Source organism: Phragmites australis, chromosome 15, assembly GCF_958298935.1.
Source record: "Phragmites australis chromosome 15, lpPhrAust1.1, whole genome shotgun sequence".
Lineage (NCBI taxonomy): Eukaryota > Viridiplantae > Streptophyta > Magnoliopsida > Poales > Poaceae > Phragmites > Phragmites australis.
In genome coordinates this window covers 14,386,632-14,412,248 of record NC_084935.1, presented here as the reverse complement: position 1 = coordinate 14,412,248, position 25,617 = coordinate 14,386,632, and the positions used below count along the sequence as shown (strand labels likewise).

The window sequence follows — 25,617 nt, the reverse complement described above, 5'->3', positions numbered from 1 at the left end:
GACGAGAGGTCTGATTCTGCAAATTCTGAACCGGAAGGATGAATCCTTTTGCCACGGTACACGTCCCAAGCCCGTGAGGGATTGGAACTTGGAACACATGAATTGGCAGCAAAGATTGGTGTACTCCGAGTTAATTTGGGAGAATAAGGGAGACATCAGAGAAAAGGAAAGGGGAAGCAATGAATGATAAGAGTTCAATTATTTGCATCTCAAACCAATACAGGGCTTCAGGTCCCATACTCAAACCAGCACATGGGCAATATAAGATACACTTATCTACCCTACACTCTTCCAAGTCATTGCTTCCACATGTGCGACACAAAGGGCGTCTGCATGAGGTGTCATTTTGGGGGCTGGAAGTTGGCAAATCGGCAATTAGATTTGCTTTGGATTTGAAGTACAAAATGTTTACTACTGCCAGTTAACCATAACCTGCTACAAAATTGCACAAACTTTCCACAGAGGTCTAAAGTTCTACAACAATATGTGTAAGTTACCACTATGATTACAACATGATAGGCCTCCACAAAGAAAAGATTGCAAAAGGTTAAGATGACCGTTTCCTCTTACACTGGAGGCCCCGTGATGCGACATGACTGATGCTTAACATTTGAAAGCAAAAGACTTCTTCCTTGTCATAGCTCAATCAAGATTTTGCCAGGCAGATAGGAACTCAGCATTTTGCCAGGCAGGCACGCTTACCTTGATACTCAAGTGAGATCTACCAGAGTAGAGTTAGAGAAGCTGAATCAGAAACTTGATAAAGCTTATTTGTATTCACATAAGTGAATGTGTAAGCAAAAATAATTTGACTTGTGAAAAGTATCAATCTCACCTGGATAAGCCTAGGCAGCACCAATCAGGTTCTTTATTTCCTCAAGACAGTTCTCAAGAGCTTTGTACTCCTTGGTGTCTGAGAAGTCTGTTGCCTGCATAGGGAGGAACAGTTCCTACGATGAGTTTCTGCTGATATCAAAGATTTTCACCATTGCTATTTTATTGATCTCCGCAAAAGGTCTCAAATACAGCTTTTGTAATTTCTCAACTACCCAAGGAAATGATTCAGATACCTGTTTCAAGGAACTTTTAAGATGCATCTCAGCTGAAAATAATTCTCGTCGGCTTCCAGTTGACGAAGAAATTTCCATGTACACCTTGCAAAGCTGCAGAGAAGCTTGAGCATACTTTGTGAACTTCTTCTGGTCATGCCATAGCCCTGAACCCTGTGAGGACAATAATCTAGTTTGTAAAATGATGTGATAGGATCACAACAGAATCTGGCTGGATTCTGCCTTCCAGCCAACCTCTGGAATATTGTGTGTAAACCGACTTTGTGAATCTAGATATCCACCTGCCCACTTCCAGTATACACACAAGCGGAGTATCTAGGGCACCTTTTTGTTTAATGAATACAACACACTTTTTGTTCAATGAATACCCTCTCCAGTACAGATTAAGAAGGCACAATAACCATAAATAAAAAGGAAATAACAAGAGAATATTATATGTACCTGCAGTGATCGAACTTGCTTCAGCAAAGCTTCAGAACATGCCATGAGGTTACCCTTGCTTTTATGCCATCTTGCATATAAACCCCATATATCCGCATTGCTGCCTCCACTTCGCACAATCTATAAACACAACGAAAAAGATGTGAACTGCAAACTAGTATAAGAAAATAAAACGAAATGCCATTCACTGAGGTTATGGACCTGCTGAAGGATATCACCAATCATATCTAACAAATGATTGGATTGTCTGGTCTCTTTATTTGCATCATCTGATGTGTTGCTTACGAGATTCGATTCTTGAGTATCAAATAAATGCATAGGTTGTTCTTCAAGCACTGCCAGCACCTTGTCCAATAAATCAACATTGAAGCGCTTGTTCGAGGACAAACTCAGTACCATTTTCAGAGCTTCAAGTGTCTGCAGAGGGATACTCAGCATTATTTTAAGATTCATCTTGCACAGAACAAAAATATTATAGCTGACATAGAGGCGTGCGATATTCAAAGGAAGGAAAATGTTCACCCAACAAGATGTTCAGAAAATGTAAGATCAATAAAAGGGTAGTGCTGATTGCATGTGATCAGCTGAAAAAGTAGCACCTAAATAATTGGAATTCCTGCTTGTTCACCCAGCACGATGTTCAGAAAATGTAAGATCAATAAAAGGGTAGTGCTGATTGCATGTGATCAGCTGAAAAAGTATCACCTAAATAATTGGAATTCAACCTCCAAGTGAAAAGGTTTTGACAAAATTTTCGATACAAACTTACCAGTCGAATATTCCCTGTGTCCAAAGCAACTTTACTGTAATTTTCCCAAATTTCCCAGCTGTTCCTCCTATAAATAATTTATGTTAAACATAAACCCTTTCTGTAATAATTTTGTGGACATAAGGTGATACATACTTGAACTTTACAGCTTCCCTGAATGCTTGGACTGCCGCTTGGCTCTTTCCTCTAATCATGTGCCTACACAATTAACTATATTAGAGATATGGTACAAGCCCCCAAAAAAATAGTACAAAACATAACGAATAAATCCTAAGCATCCATGGTAATAAAAATTTCAAGAAACTTTCCTCAGGCTGACTAATTACCCAAGAGAAACATGTTAATCCCACCTGACATTACATTTTCCATGAGATCTTTTATCATGCACGCTTTGTACATCATAATTTCTATTCCATGCAGCTCATTTTGCCTCTCTTCTTTTTAACAAAAAATGGAACTTTAGAATTTGTTATAAAAATCATAATAGTTTAAAGAGAATGTGCTAATTACTAATAACTAATAAGCGTGACTGCAACACAAGGCTCAATAAAGTTCGCACAAGTCTTTCCATGCATTTTTTTGAAGCTGAATATTCTAGACCATGATACACCATAGCAATGTATTGTAAATCAGGACACATAATACCCAGTCAAAGCTAAATTTTAATGATGTTGTAAACCAGAGCACAAAATATCAAGTCAAACCATCAACATCAGAATATAGTGATAAAGGAATAATATAAAGGTGAACATACAAGCAGGCTATGTTATTCCATGCTTCTCCATTTTCAGGATCTATCTGTACAGCACGACTAAATGCATCCACAGCTTTATCAAGATCCTTATCCTGTAGGAACAAAACAAAACAGTAGCTCATTTGATGCCAACAATGTGCACTAAGGAGCTATGGAAAATACAGTCATATTGATACACCAACATTCCTATGGTACATAAACTAGGCTGGAAGGTAAAGGTAGTGAATCATGTTGCCACAATCAATATTTAGGGTAGCACAGTATGTATGCTACATCAAAACATGATAGTTTGTCCTGCATGAAAGGTATAACGCAATGCCCAGTCAGCGAACCATCTCAACTCATGAAAACATGTACCCATACAATTTTGTTTTTTCCTTTACATTTAGTTGATTCATAGATCAGAAAACATTGAATGATCCTGGAATATTTCAGGCACCATTCTATGACTTCCTTTCCTCCAATCAGAATAAAGAAAGAGAAACAAAATATGGGAGAGGAAGATCGCGAAGACTACTACTCTGCAAGTGCTCGCTAATCATTGGAGAATGCAACTACAAGCTCCACAAATTAAAACTATCCTGTCATCCATCTACACAGGTTGATGCCACTGCAATTAAACCACATGATATTGTAGTTATATGTAATAAAGTATGCTATATATTTATTTATTTTTTGAAAGGGGTAAACTCAGCAGGGGAGGCCCCTACTGACAAGTATATTAAAAGATAAAAGTAAGTAAGACTATACAAAACCCAAAAGAGGGTGGAAACTCCAAGGCGGGGGAAAGGAGAGGCCAGCAGGTCACTAACAGGAGAGATTTAACTAGGGCAAACTGAGATTGTCCATTCTAGAAGCTCAGTTCTTAAATCTTCCTTGATTCTATTAGCCTGAAGTAGAACTTCATCAGCAAAGGTCTTTTTCCAAGAGTTAAGAGAAGGCTGCTTCTGATCAAAGATCATATTATTTCTTTGCTTCCAGATTCCCCAAGCAGCTATTATGAAGATTTCCATAAAGAAAGGCTTGTTGAAACTTTGTTTGGCATTTTGTATCATACTGAAGAATGGCAGAGTGCGAGTCCATTCCAGACCAATTGATTCCCAGCAAGATCAACTGAAGCTGCATTCAAAAAACAAGTGGAAAGCTGTTTCCTCCAGCTGACATCTGCAGAGGACACAGGAGTAGTTGTTTCCCTCAAGTGCACATTGTTGCCATTGTGGTGGCTTTTGAAAACCACTTGAGTTTTTCTACGTTTGGACAAATTAGTTGAAAGCAGCTTTCTAGGAGCCTAGAGACATAACAGGAAAATCTTGCTGGAATTAGTAAAGGCTCACGTACTAACATGCCCAGCGGAACGTAGTCTGGCCCTTTGTTTCACATTGCCAGAAAGTAAAACCATAAGTTGTTGCCCATACTCCCAACAGCGAATCTCAGATAGTGGAACATTCCTATTCAAATAAATAATTATGCATCCCTCCCGTCTCAAGAAATGTCACAGTTACACATAAAAAACAAGTATACATGAATAAGTTCTCAATGCAGAAGAATCTGGAATTTTTTTAAGTTACCTTCCATGAAGCTGTACCATATGCAAACCAGCCATCTGGAAACATAGAATTTAATGCCAATGCAGATTCCCTACTCAAAGATCAAAGGTGAGTGATTTTGAAGATACTGATATACAAATACACAATCTGCTTAAGGTTAGTATTTTACCAAAGGATTTTGGACGTATAGAAGTCATTCCTGTTGTATGCACTGCGAGCCAGAGAACGCTACACCAAAAGGTAAGAGACTGTAAGAACAGATCCCATTAATTAAAGAGAAATTACGCAACTGGATACTGGGTTGGCGGCACAAAATACAAGAGATGTGAGACTGTTGAATTGCCTCATTCACAGCGTATCTAACCCCTACCTGTCTCTCCCCAATTTGGTAGGCTCCTCATCTCAAGTTCACCAATAAGCTCATCAATCCCCATTTTCTTTAGGCTTAACACGAGATTATATGTCCCAATCTTCAACATGCAACTAACACGAGGGAGAATAGGGCGCAGTTGCATGGAGAGCAGGCAGCTGCATGTGACATGGGCTGTGGACAGCGAGGAAGTGGGCAAGGTGTCACAGCATGAACAGCCACAGTTGGCACGTGTGCGGCATTTTGGGCTCCTCGCTGCTGGCTTTTTGTCTAAGGTGTGGAACTTATCTATTTTCTGGGGAACATGATTAGGACTTTTTGAAACTCACTCAAACAAACTTTGTTTAGAGATCCAGATCCTTTGAAGTTTAATATTTGAAGCTTGGTTGAAATTCAAAATGCTCTGAATTTTTTTTAAAAAAAACTAGGTTTGGAAGTCCTCTGAAACTCGAGCTTCACTTTTGAAACTCTCTGAAACCATACACTTAGTCTCAGCCTGAGATCATATGGATCAACAGTCCTCATTTCTTCGTCCAAGCCCAGTCGCACAACAAGGGTTTTATTCCACCACTGATAGCAATTAGTTTGAATATGTAGGTTCGGTAGGACTTGAAAAGTAAATAAGTTTGATGAAAGATGCCGTTTACCCCCTGAACGGTACAAGATAGTTGCCACCTATCATACTACTAACTCCACTTCTTTTTCTGGTCGTTCCACGCCGCCAGACTGAAGGTAGTCTCAGAGTGGCTTATGTGTCCCCTGCTCTTATGGATTGGATCTAGCCAACTAAGGGGCTATTCACTTCTATAGAAAAATGGAAATTAGTTTGAAACTTCTCCGAAACTTGAGTTCCATGAAAACACTTCGAAACATGCTCAAACTCAGAATTCGTTTGAAACTCTCTAAAACGTGCACTCTGAAACATTTTGTAACTAGTTGAACGTGCTATCCTGTTGGAACAGAATATCATTCTCAGGTCCAACTTCTATATAAATTCCACCACTAACAAATCGACGAGCAAGGAAACTGAAAATAATGCAAAAGCAATTTTACCATGGCTCGAGCAGATTTATTATTTGAGACTTCCAATGCCTTTTTGTAATGATCATCGTCATTTGTAACATCACCAAGTGAACACCTAAAGGAAAAATAGTTTCACATCAGATAACAGAAATTTATATCAAGTACAATTTTTTTGATGTAAAAAAAGAAAGTTCAGGAACTATGTCTGAACCCAGGTTCGAACTGGGCACCTCTAGGGTGTGAGTAGCATGATATCCAACTACTCCACGCAGACGACCTCAAGTACAAAAAAGTAAAAAATGAACATGAGTCCGTACTCATTCCACACAAGTAACGCATGACCTCGGTTAAAGAGCATTAGTTATCAGCCATTCATTATTTGCATATCTTTTGACGATACTCACGAATTCAGCTGCTATTATTCCTAACATCTATCAAGTTCAGGCAACATTGAGCTTTTGTACTCAGTATACCGCAGAAGGAAAATTAGTGGAAACAGAAGAGTAAAGATGCCATATAATGGGGAACATATGCATATTTCTGGCAATACAATATTTAGTTTTTCAACAGTGCGCATAAGATGGAGTAACAACCTAAACCTGGAGTCACAGACCTTCAGCTATGTCACTTTGCTGCATGAACTCTTGTCCTTGCATAATGGAAGTGACAAAAGAACGATTCTAATTAATGTACCAACTAATCAAACATGAACAGCCATATAATTACTAACCATTAGTAACGAGATATATTATATATACAACCAAAAAGACTAGATGGCTAGATCACTAAAGGTAACTAAATCTCTACGCAAGCTTATATTATGCTGAGGTTAAATTTGAAGGCGTTGCCAAGTGCATGTTTGAATGTCACCCAACCCAAGGTTACACATAAAAGCTCTCCATCATTAACCTAAACAACCAAATTAAACAAGGGAGACCAAAATTACAACAAGTAGAAAGAACTACCAAAAAAAAATCAATATGAAACATGAACTGTGGGAAATGGATTTAACTTCAAAAGAACATGCGGCATAATTGGGTACCTAAAAACTGGAAGAATCATTATGCAATTCAGCAATTGAACATCAGTCTTGCACATACAATGTGCTCATGGTGCCATGCCCACTCCACACGAGTAGCCCACCACATACAGAGACCAAAGTAGCTACCAGGCCAATCAGGCCATGCTCAGACAAAGCCCATGCCGGGTTCGGGCTTTATCCAGGATGGGCCTAAACTGCTCAGGTTTACCCACAAGTACTGGCATCCCACACACCATGGCAAGAGATGGACATGATGTTGCAGCTAACATGGGAAATTTCTTGCTTTGTATGGTTTGAATCTAGGGATAAGCTTTGGATCTGTACTAACTTGAAGATTTGGAATCTAACTTATGGACATGATGTTGCTGCTAACATGGGCAATTTCTTGCTTCGTGTGGTTTGCATCAGAGATAAACTTCAGAACTGTACTAACTTGAAGATTGGAATTTGACTTTGTGGTCTTGCTTCTTTGGGTGTCGGAGGTTGGAGTAATAAGTGTTGGTACCTTTATATGATAAATTTCATAGTTGACCATGTCCTCAGGACACGGCCATGCCACCATCATGTACTGCCTTCCATGTTGTCCACCTGCCTAGTTGAAGGGCAAGCCCCACTTAGTGGACTGGGGCCCCATGCCCCTGGCCTCACACAGCGCATCCGTCAGAGATTTTAGAGCCAAGAAGAGAGAGGATGATATGGGAACAGGGTATAGGAGAGGCTAAAGAGTCTCCTTTTGGGGGAAATAAATAGGAAAACACCTAAAAGCGAAACGAATTTCCAATGGTATTCCATGCACTAACAGTCTTTTCGGTGATATATTGTGGAACACAATAATTAGAAGGGCTTTAGGAAATACTCAACTTTTTCTAAGTGACATTGTGTGAATTTTCTTGTTTTAGAAGGGGAGAATAAGGCATGTGCACCTCTTAGCTTCATAAAGTTCCTCAAAATTCTCTCCGTCAACATTTCACACTTCTCCAAACTTCCCAATAGTAGGATCAGTGGTGGATGGTGAGATTTGCAAAAGCAAATAAAATCCAGAAACAAATATAGAAAGTCCTTGTGATGATAAATGATATGGATTTTTTATTTTGGAGTGCAAGAACCCAAGTAACGCAAATGATACGAAGTTTCTTAAGTAATAGAAATTGCTGAAGGTGACAAATAGATATGCACAGCATCCTAAATAATCTAGAATATTTCACTCAAATAAGTTCAAAATAGTCTCCAAGATACTTACCATAACCTTGGGTCATTTGGTGTAACAGAGAGCCGAATATTTATTAGACTAACTGCATCAGCCACTTTACCTAATAACCTGCCAAAGAACAAAAGATAATGTTTTTTATGGCAAAAGATTCAACTGAATGTATGCCAATAGTATTTCAGGATGAAAGCATACCGATAGCAATAGATTAAATTATCCCACAATTCGAGATCTTTGAAAATATCCAGTGCTTCTCCAACTATACCACAACTTATCAATAGTTCACCATATTCTCTGAGTTAATAAGAAGCAAAACAAGTCACACTAGTGTTCCCATAGGAAGAAAGAAGAACCTTATGAATATTACTACATACTTCCTTAATGCAGGGAGAGTTGGCATATGAACCCCAAAAACCAATTTAGCTCTTTGTGCAGCCACAGGTAATTCTTTGCCAATATCTTCAACCTAAGGAATGCACCAAATTTGACTATTAGTAGCAACATACATCGCAAGCAAACAACTTTTCAAGTTTAATTAAACCTAAAACAAATCATTCAGGAACCTTTGCCCGGGCCTATAATGTTAGGTGCAACCCTTCATACACTTGAGCAACTTCGAAAACCAGTGACATGGCCAATTTCATGTAACCGGTATTGGAAATCGAATTGGTTGGATCACCCCATAAGTGCAAAATTACATGCACGTGGCGTGATTTGAACCTGAGACCTATTGCCAGTCATGCTCAAGGTACTAGTAGCCCTCATGCGTCATAACCAACTGGACAGCTTTGGTTTGTTGACTTGCGAAGGAGACTGAATCTACTTAACTATGTTTTCTCCACAGAACTGCTCATTATCATTTGTTTATCTATTTTATAGAACCAGCAGGTAAACAAGTGGTCAGACTGGTGAGTTGCTGAACCAAGAAACTCACCAGGTCGATTACCAGTCTGGTTTTCAGAAGTATGACGATTGACGAGCACAAATGGGAAAGGAGTTCCATGGCCTAATGAGGATGCTATGATTGCAGGGATAATTGACATAGCAGGGATAATTGATAAATAATATCCGCTAAAATAAAATTTTAGCTTGTAGGCTATGCCAACATCATACAATTAAATTTAGAAATGTCTATTGCACTTTATTTTTCAATAACATAGCGCTGCAGTGAAGTTGCAGTCAATTGAAATGAAGAATCTAGCCCTAATTTAGGGCATCATGGTTAAACTTTGGAACAAGAAAAGCTATTGGCTGATGGGCGATAAACAACCTGAAACAGCAGATAGTCAGTCTCAGAACAAGCCGGATTAGAAAATAGCGTGGTAGTCACATATTATGGAACCGTGCCAAAGCTCAAAATAATGTACTCTGGATACAGTTCTAGCTTACTTGAGAATGTAGAAAGTTGAGGAGAACATGCTCATTGAACAACAAAATTAGTGAAGTAAATGTCATGAATGATAGTGAAAATCAAAGAGCTGATAAGCTGAACCTAGTCCAGTGACTGGTAAGCAAAAGATATTAAGACAAGTTGTAATCATAATGGAAATGATTTTGCACTTACCAGATTCTCCATCATCAATAGTGCCCGCTGCTTTGTCCGACTGCGGGTGGACTCCCACCTAATACGCAGTATATCACACAAGCTCCTGACCTGAAATAAAACAAAGCAGGATTAATGAACTAGCTATAGTGTTTGCCAAGCCTGCATAAACTCAGGGAAAAGCCTTAAGTTCTATCAACTATTGTGAACTGTCCAAACATGATTTGAGCATAAGGAGCAAAATCTCTAGCACACAAACAAGGATAGTGTGCATCTCAAAGAAAAAAAAAACAAGGATAGTGTGGGAACAGCCTTATCCAAAAGTATATGTTGCGGGTCAACACGTGCTAGAGTAGTACATCAGATTAGACATAGAAGGAGAACATAGGCATGTGACCATTATGTAATCCAGAAACATTCGAATATTTGCTCAGAAAAATGCAGCCAACCAGATTTTCTAGTCTAACCAGCAAAATGATGAAAGGCTGGCACTATGTTAAGCAAAGAATGAGCCGCAAACAGTCAGCACTTGATCGTTGTGTTAGCACAAGAAATGCTGCCATGCAAATTTCCACCAGAGTAATATGATGAAATCAAAACCATACCACAAAGTAAGACTCGTCCTGAGAATCAATTGATTCTATGTATGGTGCCATCTCCCACCCTGTGTCAAAATACCAAATAACTTACATAAGAATTAGATTTAAGACTCACTTGGGCAATAGATGCTAAACTTCTATCCAAATAAAGTATCAGATGTATGTCAAATAAACAGGGAAAAATAAAGATCCACAAATGAAATGTCAAGTGCCAGAACGATTTATTTGCTGATATATGCAAGGTAGCTCTGTGTTTTTAAGTTTTACAGATAACAAATAAAATAGCATACCAAATTACCACATGCACTAGTTTAACTGAATGCCCGTTATTAATTCATGAGCATGATCGGATTGAACTGAATGCCCGTTGTAAAAGGATCTTATTCTCCATGAATATATGTGAAAGCAACTAAACCAGACAATAACAAACATGAACTCTACATTGTGCCTTTACAATCTACATTTAAGAACTTCAGAAAATATGCTAGATCAAGCCATGTGTGGCCCAAAACCTTATTTACTAGGAAAAAATGATGTGGAGACAAGTCCAATAATTCATATAAAATTATGATGCTAAAATATAGGAAAAAGTCCACTTTACTTACCTAAATTATCGCGAGAGTCCACTTAACCCTTAAATATTTTTTGGCTTACTTAACCCCTAGTTGAGGGTGTGGATGTACGCTTAGACCACCCAAGTTTGGGTCTTCTTCGACATGAATTTGGGTGCCTATTTCTTCTTATTTACAATGCAACATAGTTCCTCTTAGGTTGGTGGAGGTTTTTTAAGGAACTGAGCCTAGCTCAGTTGGTTAAGAGTGTGGATGTACGCCTACACCACCCAAATTTGAGTCCTCTTAACACGAATTTAAGTGCATATTTCTTCTTATTTACAATGTTACCTAGTTCCTCCTAGGTTGGTTGAGTTTTTTATGTGTACTGGTTTCGCTATGCTATTTTGATGACAAGGAAGGCAGTATTAGCATGTCTGCTGCCACATCACCGTTATCTCTCCTTCTAGTCTCACTCGTTGGACGTCCTGCAGGGGCTTTGGTCGTGGCGGCGCATCTACAAATCCGATGGAGGACAGCAGGGAGGAGGGCGTCGAGGTGTTCCTGCTCCCTGCAGTGCTGCAACTCCTCTCGGTTTCTTTCTTCCACATCTCTTACTCCCCAGACCAACACAAAGCAAAACTCAGAAGCTAACACCGAATACATGCATGCAGATACACAAGGATCGCATCCTTTATGGGTGTGTTTGGTTGCCCGAATGTCCTCAGCCTGGTTCGTACGAGTCATGCAAGCTGAGTTGAGTCAGGCTGAGTTGATGCATAAGAGTCTATTTGGTTGGCTGCATGTGCTGAGTCTGGCTGAGAAAAGATTGTGTTTGGTTGCCCGCATGAGTATACGTTGCATTACAAAGAAACTCACTTTTTTACCAAATAACCTAGGTTGGAAATATTTTTATAAATTAGTACATCACATGATAAGAATATTAGTGAATTTTTTATGATTTTTAAAGAATTTTAATTAAATATTGACTTAGATTTTTTGGATCAAATTAATTAAAATAGGTTGCTAGTGAGCTCTAGTTTACTCACGAAAACGTTTAGAATTTTTGGATCACTCTTGTACCACTAAATAAAATCTAAAGTTAAATAAAAAATTATCATATACAGTGTTTTTGCACCGAGCGAGCCAGCCCCGACGCGTACGCCCGATTCCGGCATACGCGAGGAGCCAGGCTCGCTCGATGCGTTTGCACGGGCGGGTGCAGGCAAGAGAGCAACCAAACACGCGCTGAGCAGATACGTTTGCACGCGCGGATGCAAGCACGAGGAGAGCCGACCATCCAAACACGCCCTATATGTTTCGTCTGGGTATTGTTGGGGGAATGGTACCATGTTGGCCCTCCTTTGTTGACTTCGGCCACATCAACCAACCCCAGAGGCAAGGTCGTAATACTAATGCCGCGATAGAGATGTTTTCACTATGCTCTGCAAGGATAAAGCCAAATGGCATACGGCGGAGGACACGAGGCCCGAAGGTGCAAGCGACGATCCCGAAGAGAACATATGAAGAGAGGAACACCGAAGGGTGGAAGCGATAGCGAAGCCTAGAAGGCGAAGCCCGGGCGCGAAGCGAAGGCCGAAAGCTAGACACAAAGTTGTGACCAAAGCCCGAAGGGCGAAGGGATACGACGAAGAGGCCTTCGGCAAGAGAACGAAGGGCGACCTCGAGACGAGCATACGGGTCAAAGAGGATCTGGCAAGAAGACGACCAGAAGGAAGTCAGCATTAGACCCGAAGGGAGGTTTGGCGTGTGTACCTTGGGACACGTGTCGAGCACGCTTAGGTTAGGGCTTTGTAAATGTACATAGATTGCAATACCCAAGAATATTCCAGGATTATTCCTAGGGTCAAGGGGAATATTCCTGGGTATAAGGGGTACAAATGTAATGATGATTAAGGTGGTTGAGGTATGGTTATAAATATCCCCACCCAACTAATGTGATATCAAGGAACAGTCATTACACTCATTATTGCTAGTCTACTATGTGAGTATTGTTCACTGTATTGTGATCAAGATCCCAACAGGTATTATCACTAGCATGCAATTTTTGTACGGCTTGTGACGATCCTGTTTAACTTATTCGGTATTCATGTGGCTAGATGTGGTTGCTGCGGCGGACACACGGCCCTTCGATCAGCTTCCAGCAAATACAACGTCCTGTACAAGATGCTGCTGCTGCAGGTCTTGCTGTTCGTCCTTGTGCGTACTCACGACTTGCTTGAGCTAGTACTTGGAGGGCAGTAGGGAAGCAAAAGAGATGAAGAAGGGGATGGGGAGGAGCATGGAGCTGCGACCGATTGCCCAATCAAGGGGAGAGAGAGAGAGAGAGAGAGAGAGAGAGAGAGAGACACGTGGGGTGATGTGGCAGGCCACATGGCAAAACAATCCTCCACATCATCAAAAACACTTAGCAAAACCGGTATAAGGGGTGATGTGAACCGGTATTTTAAAATCAGGGAGTTAAGTAAACCAAAAATACTTTAGGGGGTTAAGTAGACTCTCACATTACTTTAGGGGGGTAAAATAGACTTCTTCCTAAAATATATTTCTTGGACATGCTTAAACCAGAACCAAAGTTTTCCAAAAGCATCCTCAAGGAATGGAAACTCTGACATACCAGACATTTCATCACTTCGACTCCTTCGGCTCACATGCAAGCATTGTCCGAGTACAGCAGCCTGCTGGATAGCTGATAGTGACATTGTTTCACTGGGATCTCTTGTATTTTCACTGGCTGAATCACACACATCCTGCACCAGTCTGGGCATTCTGAGTATGTCACATATTTCATCACTTTCAACATGAACAGAGCTCCTTGCACTTTTTAAATCTGCAACATCATTCTCAGCTACTGTGAGGTCTGTTACTTGTCCTTCAACAGCTGCTGATCTATTGGTCTTCGCAACAAGCACCATTTGGGACTTCGCATCCACCTATAACAGAGGAAAGCTTGCTTTATTTTTCGAGAATGATGGTTCTTTTTATGTCACAGAACAGCAAGATTAAATGTTATTGCTACTCCCTCCATTTTGCCATACAAGTCCATTGTCTCGGGGGTTGTCATTTCACAATGTATGTCCATTTGAGGAAATCAAGAACGTAGTTAGTGCAATATTTCCCATCTCTACCCTACTTCAATGCTGTCAAAGAGGTTGATAGTCACAGTATGCCATTTATAGATGTATGTATAGTACAATGTAATTAACCTGTGTGCATGGTAAGCTTGGACTTAGTGAAAAGGAGGGAGTACAAATTAAGTTCCTTCTGAAAAAATAATGCCACAAAAATGGAAGTGATGTCTCTGTCAATCTAACACAGAGAAGTTGATGTACAGAACAGAAAGAGAAAGGGTCAGGAGGTGCAGTATAATCCACCTGGTGTATTGTTCGAAAGCCAAGAATCCCTGTAAGGGAGAGGTGTAGACCACATGCTTCTTGAGCGCTATCCATATGTAACCTATCCAAATACCCAAACAAAATCATAAGACCGTATCACGTTCCGAGAGGTTATCAGTTTCTCGTTCCTACTGGCATTTGGAATACAGGTTGGCTGTTGGCTAAATTCCTAAAGATGTTATAATGCTGAGAAATAGCCTTACAACAATCTATACACATCCTTTCTTTTGTTCAGTTTACTTTTGAGAAATAGCCTTAATGCAAATTTAGAACATGACCTTGTGTTCTTACAAAAGCAAGCAAAGAACAAATATCTTCTGGGGAATTTTTAGGCAGAGAGAGAGAGAAAGACCTTGAAGCATCAACACGGCCATATTTATACTCTGCAATTCCAGCCTCTAAGAAAGCAACTGAAACGAAAGAAGAGCCTTCTTCATCACACAATAAAGAATTCCAGTAGGTTGAAACCTTTTCCACTTCACCAAAGTGGCCCAACGTCTTATTCTTGTACACTTGTACTTGATCAAACAAAGAGGATGATAACTCATCTAAAATGTTCTGCTTGAACATCGATATTCTAAACAACCACCATGACACACTCCAGCAATCAGAGGGATCCAGACTCTGTATGCATGTAAACAAAAGCTCTGCAAAGACAATGAACTGCAAAAGAATAAGATAGAAACTACCATGCTCAATATATAAAATATTGTAAATACAAAACAAGGGAAGACACATTTCTTCACTTAAACAGTTGAGTAACGCATATGTAGGCCTATAAGCATCTGTGTAGACTTGCGTCTAAAGTCAACACATCCTTGCGTCTAATGCTAACTGTGGCAAGTCAATCAACAAAATCAGCTGCTTTGTTACCATCTATGGCACTCAGAGGCTCAATACAAATCAAAGCTTTTAATCACCTACATTGGCTTGACTCAGTCACAACTACAGCCAATTGTAAGATTAAGCACCAACCAAAACACAATGTCACCTGTGGTGCTACAAATATATCAAAAATATAAAATAAAATAATGTATGATCCAATTTACTATTTTTATCATGTATTATTACTTTAGCACTCTATAGTAATAACAATGTTTGGTTTTAGTTATGATGGAGGGTTAATAATGATTGCTGTTCCATATCTAGGATTCTCAAATTAGTTATGTTTTGGTGGAGCAATGTCTTGTTGTAAATGTTGTGATTTAGCATTCATATCGAAAGATCTAAGACAAGTATATGCCAACATGTGGTACTGATGTCCAGTACCTTTAAAGATATTGTGTTAGCACTAATCTCACATTTTATATTTTGATGGTGTTATGTGTGCAAAATTGACAAACTTGGACTTGTCAAGCTACAGTCTGGCATAGTTAGTATGACTAACCCTTAGTGTACCCAAGATGATATACCATATGCCAACACAAAAATGCTATAAGCCACCACCATAAAGATCAGCTACTATTATTCTGTCATTTCCCAAGGCTCAGAAACCAAACATCTCTGTCTATTATCAAATGATGTGTTATTTCAAAACATAGATCAATTGTTTGTGGAAAGAACATAGGGGATGTGTGTGTGTATTAAACAACTAAAAATTTAAGGATAACTACAATCCTTAAGAAACACAATAGATTGAATTCCACGACATAAATAGAGAAAAGAAATGAGCAAACATCAAAATAAATACCTGCAAGAGTGAAAATTTCCCATGAACATGAGAACCAAAAGAAGTTAAATTATCAGAAGCCCATGCATCCCATATGCCTCCAAGATTACTATACCATCCTTCATCCAAAGATGAAGTCCAGAAAGGGAAAGCAGAGAAGTTCTTTGGAGGCCTAAAAAATAATTCATGGAAAGAAAATATAAATCAAGCATGAATACATTCGCATCTCTCTAAAAATTCAAATAGGTTTACAGTTAAAAAACAGAAATCAGATTACAATTTACCACTTCATGATAGAAACATGTCAAAGCATGTACTACAAGTAGATATCACATCAGATAAAACATTTCAATTTTCAGGTGAGATATCATCTACTGAAACACCTTCTGATCCTTTCTTTTTATATATGGTTTTCTAAGGTCCGTGAACAATTCAGTCTACAAAAATTTATTGCTTGGAATGGTCTATTACAGTCTAAACAGTAATATTAGACAAGGAAGCTACAGATATTCCCAAAAATATGGTATAAGTGCACAGTCGCACGCCACACTCTGCTGCATGCATCTAGTTCTGTTTCTTGACACCCTCTAGTAACCCTTCCCATGAGGCGGATGTGTTTCTGACAAGAAGCCACAATGAATTCCCACAAGATTGATATAACAGCGTCACATTCTCTCGCCCACGCCTCTCTCCCAAATAATCATCTCATTGCATGTACAAAAGGTGTGCCAACGGTATTTCCATTTTTTACTTTGTCAATGTTCACAAACAAGTTAGTAACATTAATATCTTACTAGGCCAACAGTATTTCCATTATTCTACTACTACCTATATTTTAAAAGACCATGAAAATAGCGATTCTAGAAGAAATTTTGTGCCTTAACAACACGCAATTTAGTTTAAGAAGGTTAAGCCTAGATGCTAAATAGAACACAATCTGTTATCACAATATGCCTGCCTAATGCCTAGATCATTACCCTTCACTAAGAGGAAAGTTTTTGTTGATCGAAGTATCCAGAAATCGTCAAAACTTTAACTTTTCCAGATAGGACGTACTAGGCATCCATATTGTGCCCATTTTACTAACTGTACACAAGTGAGAAGACGGAACGCAGGCGAAACAATCCAGAAAATAACTCACCCTGTCACGTTCTGCTGCGTGAACGCGAGCAGTGCGGCCACCGCGGCGGCGAGCACGACCGCGCACCTGCACTCGTACCCCTCGCCCGCCGCTTGGCCGTCCCCGTAGCCATCCCCCTGCAGGAACGCTCGGGCGGCGGCGGCGAGGTCCGCATAGAACTGTGAGGCGGAGCCGGGAGGGGGCGCGGTCAAGGCGTAGGCGGGGATGAGGTGTGGAGAGGCGGCGCCGAGCGCTACCTCGTAGTCGCCGGCCTCGACGGCCGCGAGCGCGGAGGCGGCGACGGCGCCGAGCGGGTGGGCAGGGGGAGGCGAAGGGGGGAGCGGCGGAGCTGAGGTGGCCGGGGAGGGGAGGGTGCAACGGAGGAGGCGGAGCTCGGCCTCGCGGAGGAAGCCGGGGCGAGGGGCGGAGACGGCCATGGCGTGTGGCCGACGGCGAGGTTTAGGGTTTTAGAACGGAGCAGGCGGCGGGTACAGAGCTATCATGTGTAGTTTGCACTCCGACCTGCCCGGAATGGCCGGGTGGTTTTCAAGCGGCTTTCAGGCCCCGTTGGAACAGAGATTCCAAGCGGAATTTCGCAGAAATTTCATAGAATTCAGTCCAAATTTTGCATGAATCCTAAGGAATTTCGGTATTCCAAGTGGGGTCTTAGTTTTTCACTCCTTTCACCCGTTTCACATGGAGCGGCGGGACCGCGGGAGTGCGTTTCTGGGTTAGAGTGAAATTATAGCCGATATCTACTTAATTCGGTCAGCTGCTAACATTCTCATAATTTGTTAGGATCAAGATGCTAATAATATATATGCTCGTACATATTGTATTTTGTAGCTCTATTTATTTACTTCAAGTAAAAAAGTATGGATTCGTCGATAAAAATGAACTATCAAGTAGTCGAATATGTAATTATAGAGTATATGCGTATAAGAGATATACCATATATGAATACAGTATGCTATGTGCATACTTAATAACTTTTGATATTATGGAATCGAATCTATAGTATTTGATACGTCCGGAATCCAGAAGGTGTATATTAGGAAAGTCTCGATTACTTAACCAACTCGAGAAAACTAATATCCATGACAGATCTACCTACTTGGATGTTAAAGAAATGGACTCCCTATCGATTATGATTGGATAGGAGACGGTACATCACCTTTATATAAGGCAAGGACCCAGATCCCTCGGAAGACTCTTTTTTTCTCTCAACTATTGGAGGCAGGCATTAGGACCTTGGCGTAAGAGGAATTTAGTGACTTTAACTTTAGGTTATATTAGATCTAATCTATTCTTTATAGTAGGTTAGCCACATTGTTTGTGCTCGAGTGAATACATATGTACAATCATCCACACCGAATGTAGGGTATTACTCTAATAAAAGGTTTGAACCTGTACATATCGTGTGTGCCTCGTTTCATGCTCGATCTTTGATCTATGAAGGTAATCCTGTTATTTTTGGACATATTGTCAGGAACAAATCCTCGATAGTTGACGTGCCAAGTAGAGGTCTTCTGCTTTTTATGATCGATTATGTCTCGAGTGCACATCGGCGCCGGATTCTCCGACGTTGGCTTCTACGACCACTTCAGGTCAACAGCGATCACCCTTGAATCACCCCTAGCTAGATCGAAGATCATATTCGGAACTATGATCTTCCGTTGGGACCATCAAGGTGAACTGATCCGCACTAGTATTATCGAGTCTAGGCAATTGGACGCATATCGCAAGGTGGGACATCTCGAGTAGGATCCCAAGGAGCCTAATGTTCTTCAGTGTATGGACACCGATAGCGATGAGGGTGATGACAACGACTCTGCCGCCAGCCAGAGCAACCGAATAGATCGATTTGTATTATTAGTCAGAGGAGATGATATCCCACCTGCTGACCCAATGACAGTAGATCCAAATATCGTGGTGAACAATGGCATGGAAATTCCTGAGGATCTAGTAGTAGCGACCGCCGCTCACAGTACCGGCGTTGCCGGCGAAATACCCCTAGAAACATCTGCAGTTGGAGCTTTATGTGTCCCTAACACAACTCTCCATCGACGGACTGCGGGAGGTTAGGTACCTCTTAGTCTTCAACGACGACTTCTAGTGGGTACACCTCCACCGCGAAACGGCTTAAGCAACGAGGAACGAGCTCCCACAAGATAGCAACCGCGAAGCAGCATTGTCTCAACCACAACCAAGTCTGGCAGCGATGTTTTCAACACTCCGGATAGTAATATTCAGGGAACCCATCTGATTCTAAGATCCCTTCCGGAGTTGGATCCAACGAATCTATTAACCCCTATAGTTAATCAGGTCAGTACCCTACTCAATGTGGCCTAGATCTAAGGCGCTCGAGCGAACAATCCTAGAAACTCTAGAGGCCCTAGTCGGTAAGGCACCGGCTTGAGGGGCCACGGACGCGAGCATCTCCAAGTCGAGGGATCCTAGATGGGAAGCTTAGGCGGTCTGGGTCGAGCGTAGTCCTACGGGCCAGGCTGTAACTGCCCTATTCATAGGCGCATGAACCAGGAAGACCTGAGAAACCGCATCCCACACGATCGGTACGATCTACGTATAGTGATAGGCAACTGCCAAGAGGAAGACCACTGTTATTACGACCGCAGATCTCCAGGATGAGATGATCAATGTAACTCCCCTGCTCGAGGGAATAGGCGTGATAGTCCTCCTCCACCTCCTCCTGAAGAATTCGACGAAGGATGTGAAGCTTTCATACACAAGCTTTGTTTGATATGGTGACCCGTAAGTTAAAGGCGGACCCAATCTAGAAGTATGACGGGAAGATCAACCCCAATGAGTAGTTATAGATCTATACTACGGTAATTCGAGCAGTGGGCAACGATAACAAGGTAATGGCCAATTATCTGCTGACCGCGCTCGATGGACCTACCAGGTCATGGTTGTTGAACCTACCTCCTAACTCGATTTGATCATAGGCCGAGTTGAAGACTCAGTTCATAGCCAACTTTCAAGGCACATTCAAGTGCCCGGGAACGGAGAACGATCTCTATCAGTTGAACCAAGGTGAGGACGAGTCACTCCGAGATTTCATTCACCGGTTTAGAAACAAGCATAATATGATCTCAGACATCTCCAATGAGCTCGTCATCATCGCCTTCAAGTGAGGCGTCCGGGACACAGATCTACTCGGGAAGATGGCTACTCAAAAGATCCACATAGTCAAAGAGCTCTTCGAGTTGGCCGACAAGTGTGCAAAGTGAGCGGAAGCCCAAGTACACACCAAGAACCCTCGATCTGGCAAGAATAAGTATGAGTACTCGAAGAACGGAGGAAGAAGAACAAACCTGATGATAAGGGCAAGGGTCCAGATATGGCCATAGCCTCGGTCAATAGGAGTAAGTCATGCAACACTAGGGACAACAAAGGCCTGAGTCGAGGTGGGGGAAGTGGTGTCCCATTCATCGAACCAGCCAACACGACTTCGATGAATGCCATGTCATCAAAAAGAAGATTGATGAAAAGCCCAAGGCCACTGTTGCTGAGCATAACAACAAAAAGGCCAAGCCGAATGTTAATGGTGACAAGCCCGAATTCCACAAGGCTGACCAAAGTCTAGCAGACATCTTTGAAGGATCCGCCACGTATGAATCTAAGAGGTAGTACAAGGTGGTCGAACGAGAGGTCAATTTGGCTCTAACTGGGCCTACTCAATACCTCAAGTGGTCGGATGTTCTAATCACTTTTAATCAAGTTGATCATCTAGCTACAGTTCCACACCCTGGTCGATACCCAGTCGTGGTCCTACCGACTATCCTTATTATCAAAGTCTCTCGATCCTTGGTTGATGGAGGTAGTTCACTTAACCTTTTTTTCGTCAAGACCCTAGACAAGATGGGGGTTCAGAGATCAGAGCTTAAGGCAGGAGTCAAGCGTTTCTATGACATAACCCTCAACTCATCGACCATGCCCCTAGGCCAAATCGAGTTGCTGGTTATATTTGGCACGCCCAACAACTTCCGTACTGAGAAGCTTACCTTCGATGTCGCAGACTTCAAGATGATGTACAACGTGATCCTGGGCCGCCCAATACTAGGTAAGTTTATGGCAGTTGTGCACTATGTGTACTAGACGCTCAAGATCCCGGACCCCAAAGGGATCATAACTGTCAGGGGAGATCAGCGTGCAGTAGTCAAATGCGACAAGTAGAGTCTGGACATGGTCGAACACCTCAGTCGAGTGGCAACCACTTCTAAGGGTGTGGATTCTAAGCATTAGAAGCATCAAGCCACCGTTGAGATCAAGGACTCCAAGCTTGTAAGTCTTGCTGATACTTTCAAGTCTAACAATGTCGCCAAGTGTGAGACCAATGACGGCGCCAACAACAAAATGGGTGATGATGGCATCAAGGCAATGCCCCTTGACCTATCCGAACTAGCCAAGACAGTTAAGGTTGGGGCCAACCTTGACTCTAAATAGGAACTCAAGCTCATCACTTTCCTCCAGGAAAACCAAGACGTGTTTTTATGGCAATCGTCTGATATGCTTGGAGTCCATAGGGAAGTGATTGAGCATCAACTAGCTGTTAAGCCCAACTCCAAACCCGTGGTGCTGAAGCAGTGAAGATTTACGGAGGACATGAAGCAAGCCATCCAGAAGGAGATCGACAAACTCCTAAAGGTGGGCTTTATTCGGGAGGTTCATCATCCTACATGGCTAGCAAATCCCATCCTCGTCAAGAAAGCCAATGGCAGATAGAGAATGTGCGTCGACTTAACCGACCTCAACAAAATCTGTCCTGAGGATCCTTTCCCTCTTCCTTGCATCGACCAGATTATCGACTCCACGGCAGTTGTTCATTACTATATTTTCTAGATGCCTATTCAGGGTATCACCAAATTAGAATGGGAATAGAGGATGAGGAGAAAACTACCTTTACCATTCCTTTCGGTGTGTTTTGCTGTAAATATGCCTTTTGCCTTAAAAAATACTAGTGCTACTTATTACCGGTGTATTCAGAACTGTTTACAACCCCAAATTGGACACAATATAGAAGCGTATGTCGATGATATTGTAGTCAAGTCCAGAACCTAAGATGCATTGATTATTGATCTCAAGGAAACATTCAACAAACTCATGAAGTATCGTATGATACTTAATCCCCAAAAATGCACGTACGGTGTTCCATCCGGTAAGCTTCTCAGGTTCCTGGTGTCAAGTCGAGGCATTAAGGCTAATCCTGGTAAAATCGAATCTCTTGACTAGATGTGGTCACCTCGAATACTGAAAGAAGTTCAAAAATTAACATGGTGCATTGTAGCCCTTAGTCGATTCATCTCTAAGATGGGTGAGCGAGGGATATCTTTTTTCAAGCTGCTGAAGAAACATGACTGGTTTCGAATGGACAAAAGAAGCAGAGCGTGCCTTTTAGGATTTAAAAAAGTATTTATCATCTCCACTAATTCTTACACCGCTTAACAAAAAAGAAGAGATCTTTGTATATTGCAGCTACCCCATAAGTTGTAAGCATGATCCTGGTGGTCGAATGGGAAAGCCCTGAGAGAAAGGTCAAGGTCCAGAAACATGTTTATTATGTGAGCGAAGTCCTACACGACGCTAAGCTACGATATCCACAAGTGCAAAAGTTGCGATATGCAGCCTTGATATCTTCTCGGAAGCTATAACATTATTTTCAAGTACACAAGATCACCATCGTGACGATGTATCCGCTGAAGGATATCATACACGATAGGGAGGCTACTGGACGAATCGCACAGTGGGTGGTTGAGCTCAATGAGTTCGACGTCGGATATGTGCCACACACAAGTGTGAAGTTGGAGTACTAGCAAAATTCATCGCCGAATGGACAAGCATTGAAGAAGCAAGATCAAGTATGGTCAAAGACCACTGGACACTCTTTTTTGATGGATCGCTCATGCTTTAAGGCTCGGGGGCTGGCATTGTAATTAAACCTCCAATGGGCGACGAACTCAGGTACGTTATTCAATTTGATTTTAAAGCTTCCAACAATATAGTAGAATATGAGGGACTGGTAAACGGGCTCCGTATAGATGAGTCACTTGGAATCAGGTGACTTCTCATGAAAGGGGATTCATAGCTAGTTGTAAACCAAGTACAAAAAGAGTACCAGTGCTCGGATGACGACGTGATAGCTTACCTGAACGAGGTGCGAAAGCTCGAGCAGAACTTTGAAGGGTTAGAAGTAAAGCATATCAGGAGGAGTGACAACTCCGTTGCGAATGAACTTGCTAGACTCACTCCTTCCCGAGCTCCAATACCCATAGGAGTCTTCATTGAGAAACTCCTCAAACATCTATCCTGACAGTTTGACGAATAGATGCTGCCCAACTCGATCAGTAGTCTGTCCAGTCAGTGAGGCAGAATCTGCAAACATGGATGTTGCACTACTCGAACGCGAACCGACTTAGATGACTCGTACCAAGCCTATCTTGAAGGTTGAGACATCCCTGATGATGATGCATTTGTAGAGAAAATTGCTCGTAAGTCCAAGCTTTATGCTTTGGTAAATGGCAAGCTCTACCGGAAGGGGAGTAACGGAATGTTGATGAAGTGCATCACGCAGGAAGAGGGCAATAAAATACTACTCGATATCCATGGAGGCATGTGTGCTAACCATGCGTCTTACCACACCTTGGTCGGAAAAGCTTTTCGCAAAGGATTCTATTGGCCGACTGTCCTCCAGGATACTTTCGAGCTGGTCAAAAATTGCTAGAGCTACCAATTTTTTGGAAGGCAGATCACTCGATTAGCCAAAACTCTGCAAATAATTCCTGTTTCTTGGCCTTTATTCGTCTGGGGCTTGGATATCCTGTGACCATTCCCAAGGTCCTAAGGTGGTTATAAGTTCCTATTCGTGGCTATCGACACGTTCACTAAGTGGATCGAGGCTGAGCCCGTGGGGAAGATAACTGCAGAAGCAGCTAAGAAGTTCATAAGGATTATAATTACTCGATTTGGTATTCCACATCGGATAATTACGGTTAACGGTACCCAGTTCAGAAGCGGGACCTTCACTGTGTTTTGTGAAGAACTTGGCATCAAAACCTGCTTCGCCTCAATAGCTCACCCACAAAGTAATGGCAAGTTGAATGTGCTAATGGTATAGTTTTGCAGGGCATCAAAGATTGGGTCTTCGACAGGCTAAAGGCTTACTCAAAATGCTAGGTGAAAGAATATCCCTCGGTACGATGAGTCATTCGTATTTTGACTAATAGGGCTATCAATGAAACTCCATTCTTCTTAGTTTATGGAGTAGAGGCAGTGCTCTCGACTGAATTAAGGTTTGAATCTCCACGAGTGGAAAGTTACTCGGAGGAAGGGTAAGAGCAGTTACAAGTGGATGACATCAATTTACTCGAGGAGTGTCGCCATCGAGTATCTATTCAAGCGGCTAAGTATTAACAAGCATTATGTAGGTATCATAGTCAAAAGATTCAGCCTAGTAAACTCACTGCTGGGGATCTTGTTCCACGAAAGGTGCAGAAACAGGATAGGCGCCATAAGTTGTCACCTTAGTGGGAATTGCCCTATATGGTGTCGAAGTTACCTGACCTGGATAAGTGTGGCTATCTACTCCAAACGGTGAGATACTTGAGTATTCATGGAATATCGACCAACTTCAAAAGTTTCATTAATAGGAAAGGTAAATTACAGGTGAGTCAATTACATTTGATTCAATTAACTACTCGATTGCATAATTTTTTCTTTTCCATCTAACCTCCGTGGGCTAATGCAAAGCTAACAGAAAGTATTCGCCTAGCTCTTGCAAATAGTGAAGGTCCTAGTCCCCCTTGAACGAGTCGAGAAACCTTCTATACTCATCCCTCGAACAGTAGCTGATCGCGCTGGGGGCTAGACGCCGACCAGTGTAAGGGCTAGGGAGAGTGGCCGAGGCGAAGACCCTACTAGGGCTGCTGACCAATGCTGACGATGTCGAGTGGCCCTCCTCAGGGCACGGAGGTGATCTGGCGATTGTCGATGGAGAAGACGATCACACTATCTCTATGACCGAAGATTCAGGGGCTTCATCGCCGAAGACCTTGTCGGTGACCTAGTCGATGATCTTGTCAAGATCACCACCATCTTCATCCCCTTCATTTTCTTCATCCCGCTTGCTCTCATTTGATTCGTCGTCATCGAAGGAAACAATAATGACCCCAGGAGGGACCATGGAGAGGGGCTTGGGGGAGAGGAACCCTGCTTCTTCACTCTCTGGGATTAGCCCGCGAGATGATGGTGGAGTGGAGGACATGGCTTCAGGCTCTATGAGTTCTCTGGAATAATGAGTAGAGGGGAAGGAAGGAGACGGGGTGAGAAACGAACAGGTTTGTGTCCTCTCTATTTAGAGCTACGGGAACGAGTCGCACTATGTAAATGAAGCCGTCATGATCCGAAGAGATTGCATTTTCAAGATCGTCTCGGTCGTGTGGCACGTCTGGCGGAAGTTGAGGCGTCGCTAAGACGTTG

The 25,617-nt window shown here is 41.9% G+C and overlaps 1 protein-coding gene across 1 annotated transcript; it reads right to left on the bottom strand.

Moving 5' to 3' along the window:
- Window positions 1-344: 344 nt before the first annotated feature.
- LOC133892446 (uncharacterized) lies at window positions 345-17,695 on the bottom strand. The gene is made up of 21 exons (XM_062333225.1): window positions 17,143-17,695; window positions 16,023-16,173; window positions 14,685-14,995; window positions 14,312-14,393; window positions 13,555-13,870; window positions 10,372-10,430; window positions 9,788-9,877; window positions 8,598-8,689; window positions 8,419-8,517; window positions 8,257-8,334; window positions 6,005-6,089; window positions 4,751-4,809; window positions 4,603-4,672; window positions 3,035-3,126; window positions 2,416-2,478; window positions 2,281-2,347; window positions 1,713-1,928; window positions 1,512-1,631; window positions 1,071-1,223; window positions 836-929; window positions 345-721 (listed from the first exon to the last, which is right to left on the bottom strand). The coding sequence occupies exons 1-20, from the start codon at window positions 17,556-17,558 to the stop codon at window positions 846-848; spliced, it is 2,703 nt and encodes a 900-aa protein (XP_062189209.1). The 5' UTR covers window positions 17,559-17,695; the 3' UTR covers window positions 345-721; window positions 836-845.
- Window positions 17,696-25,617: the final 7,922 nt, after the last annotated feature.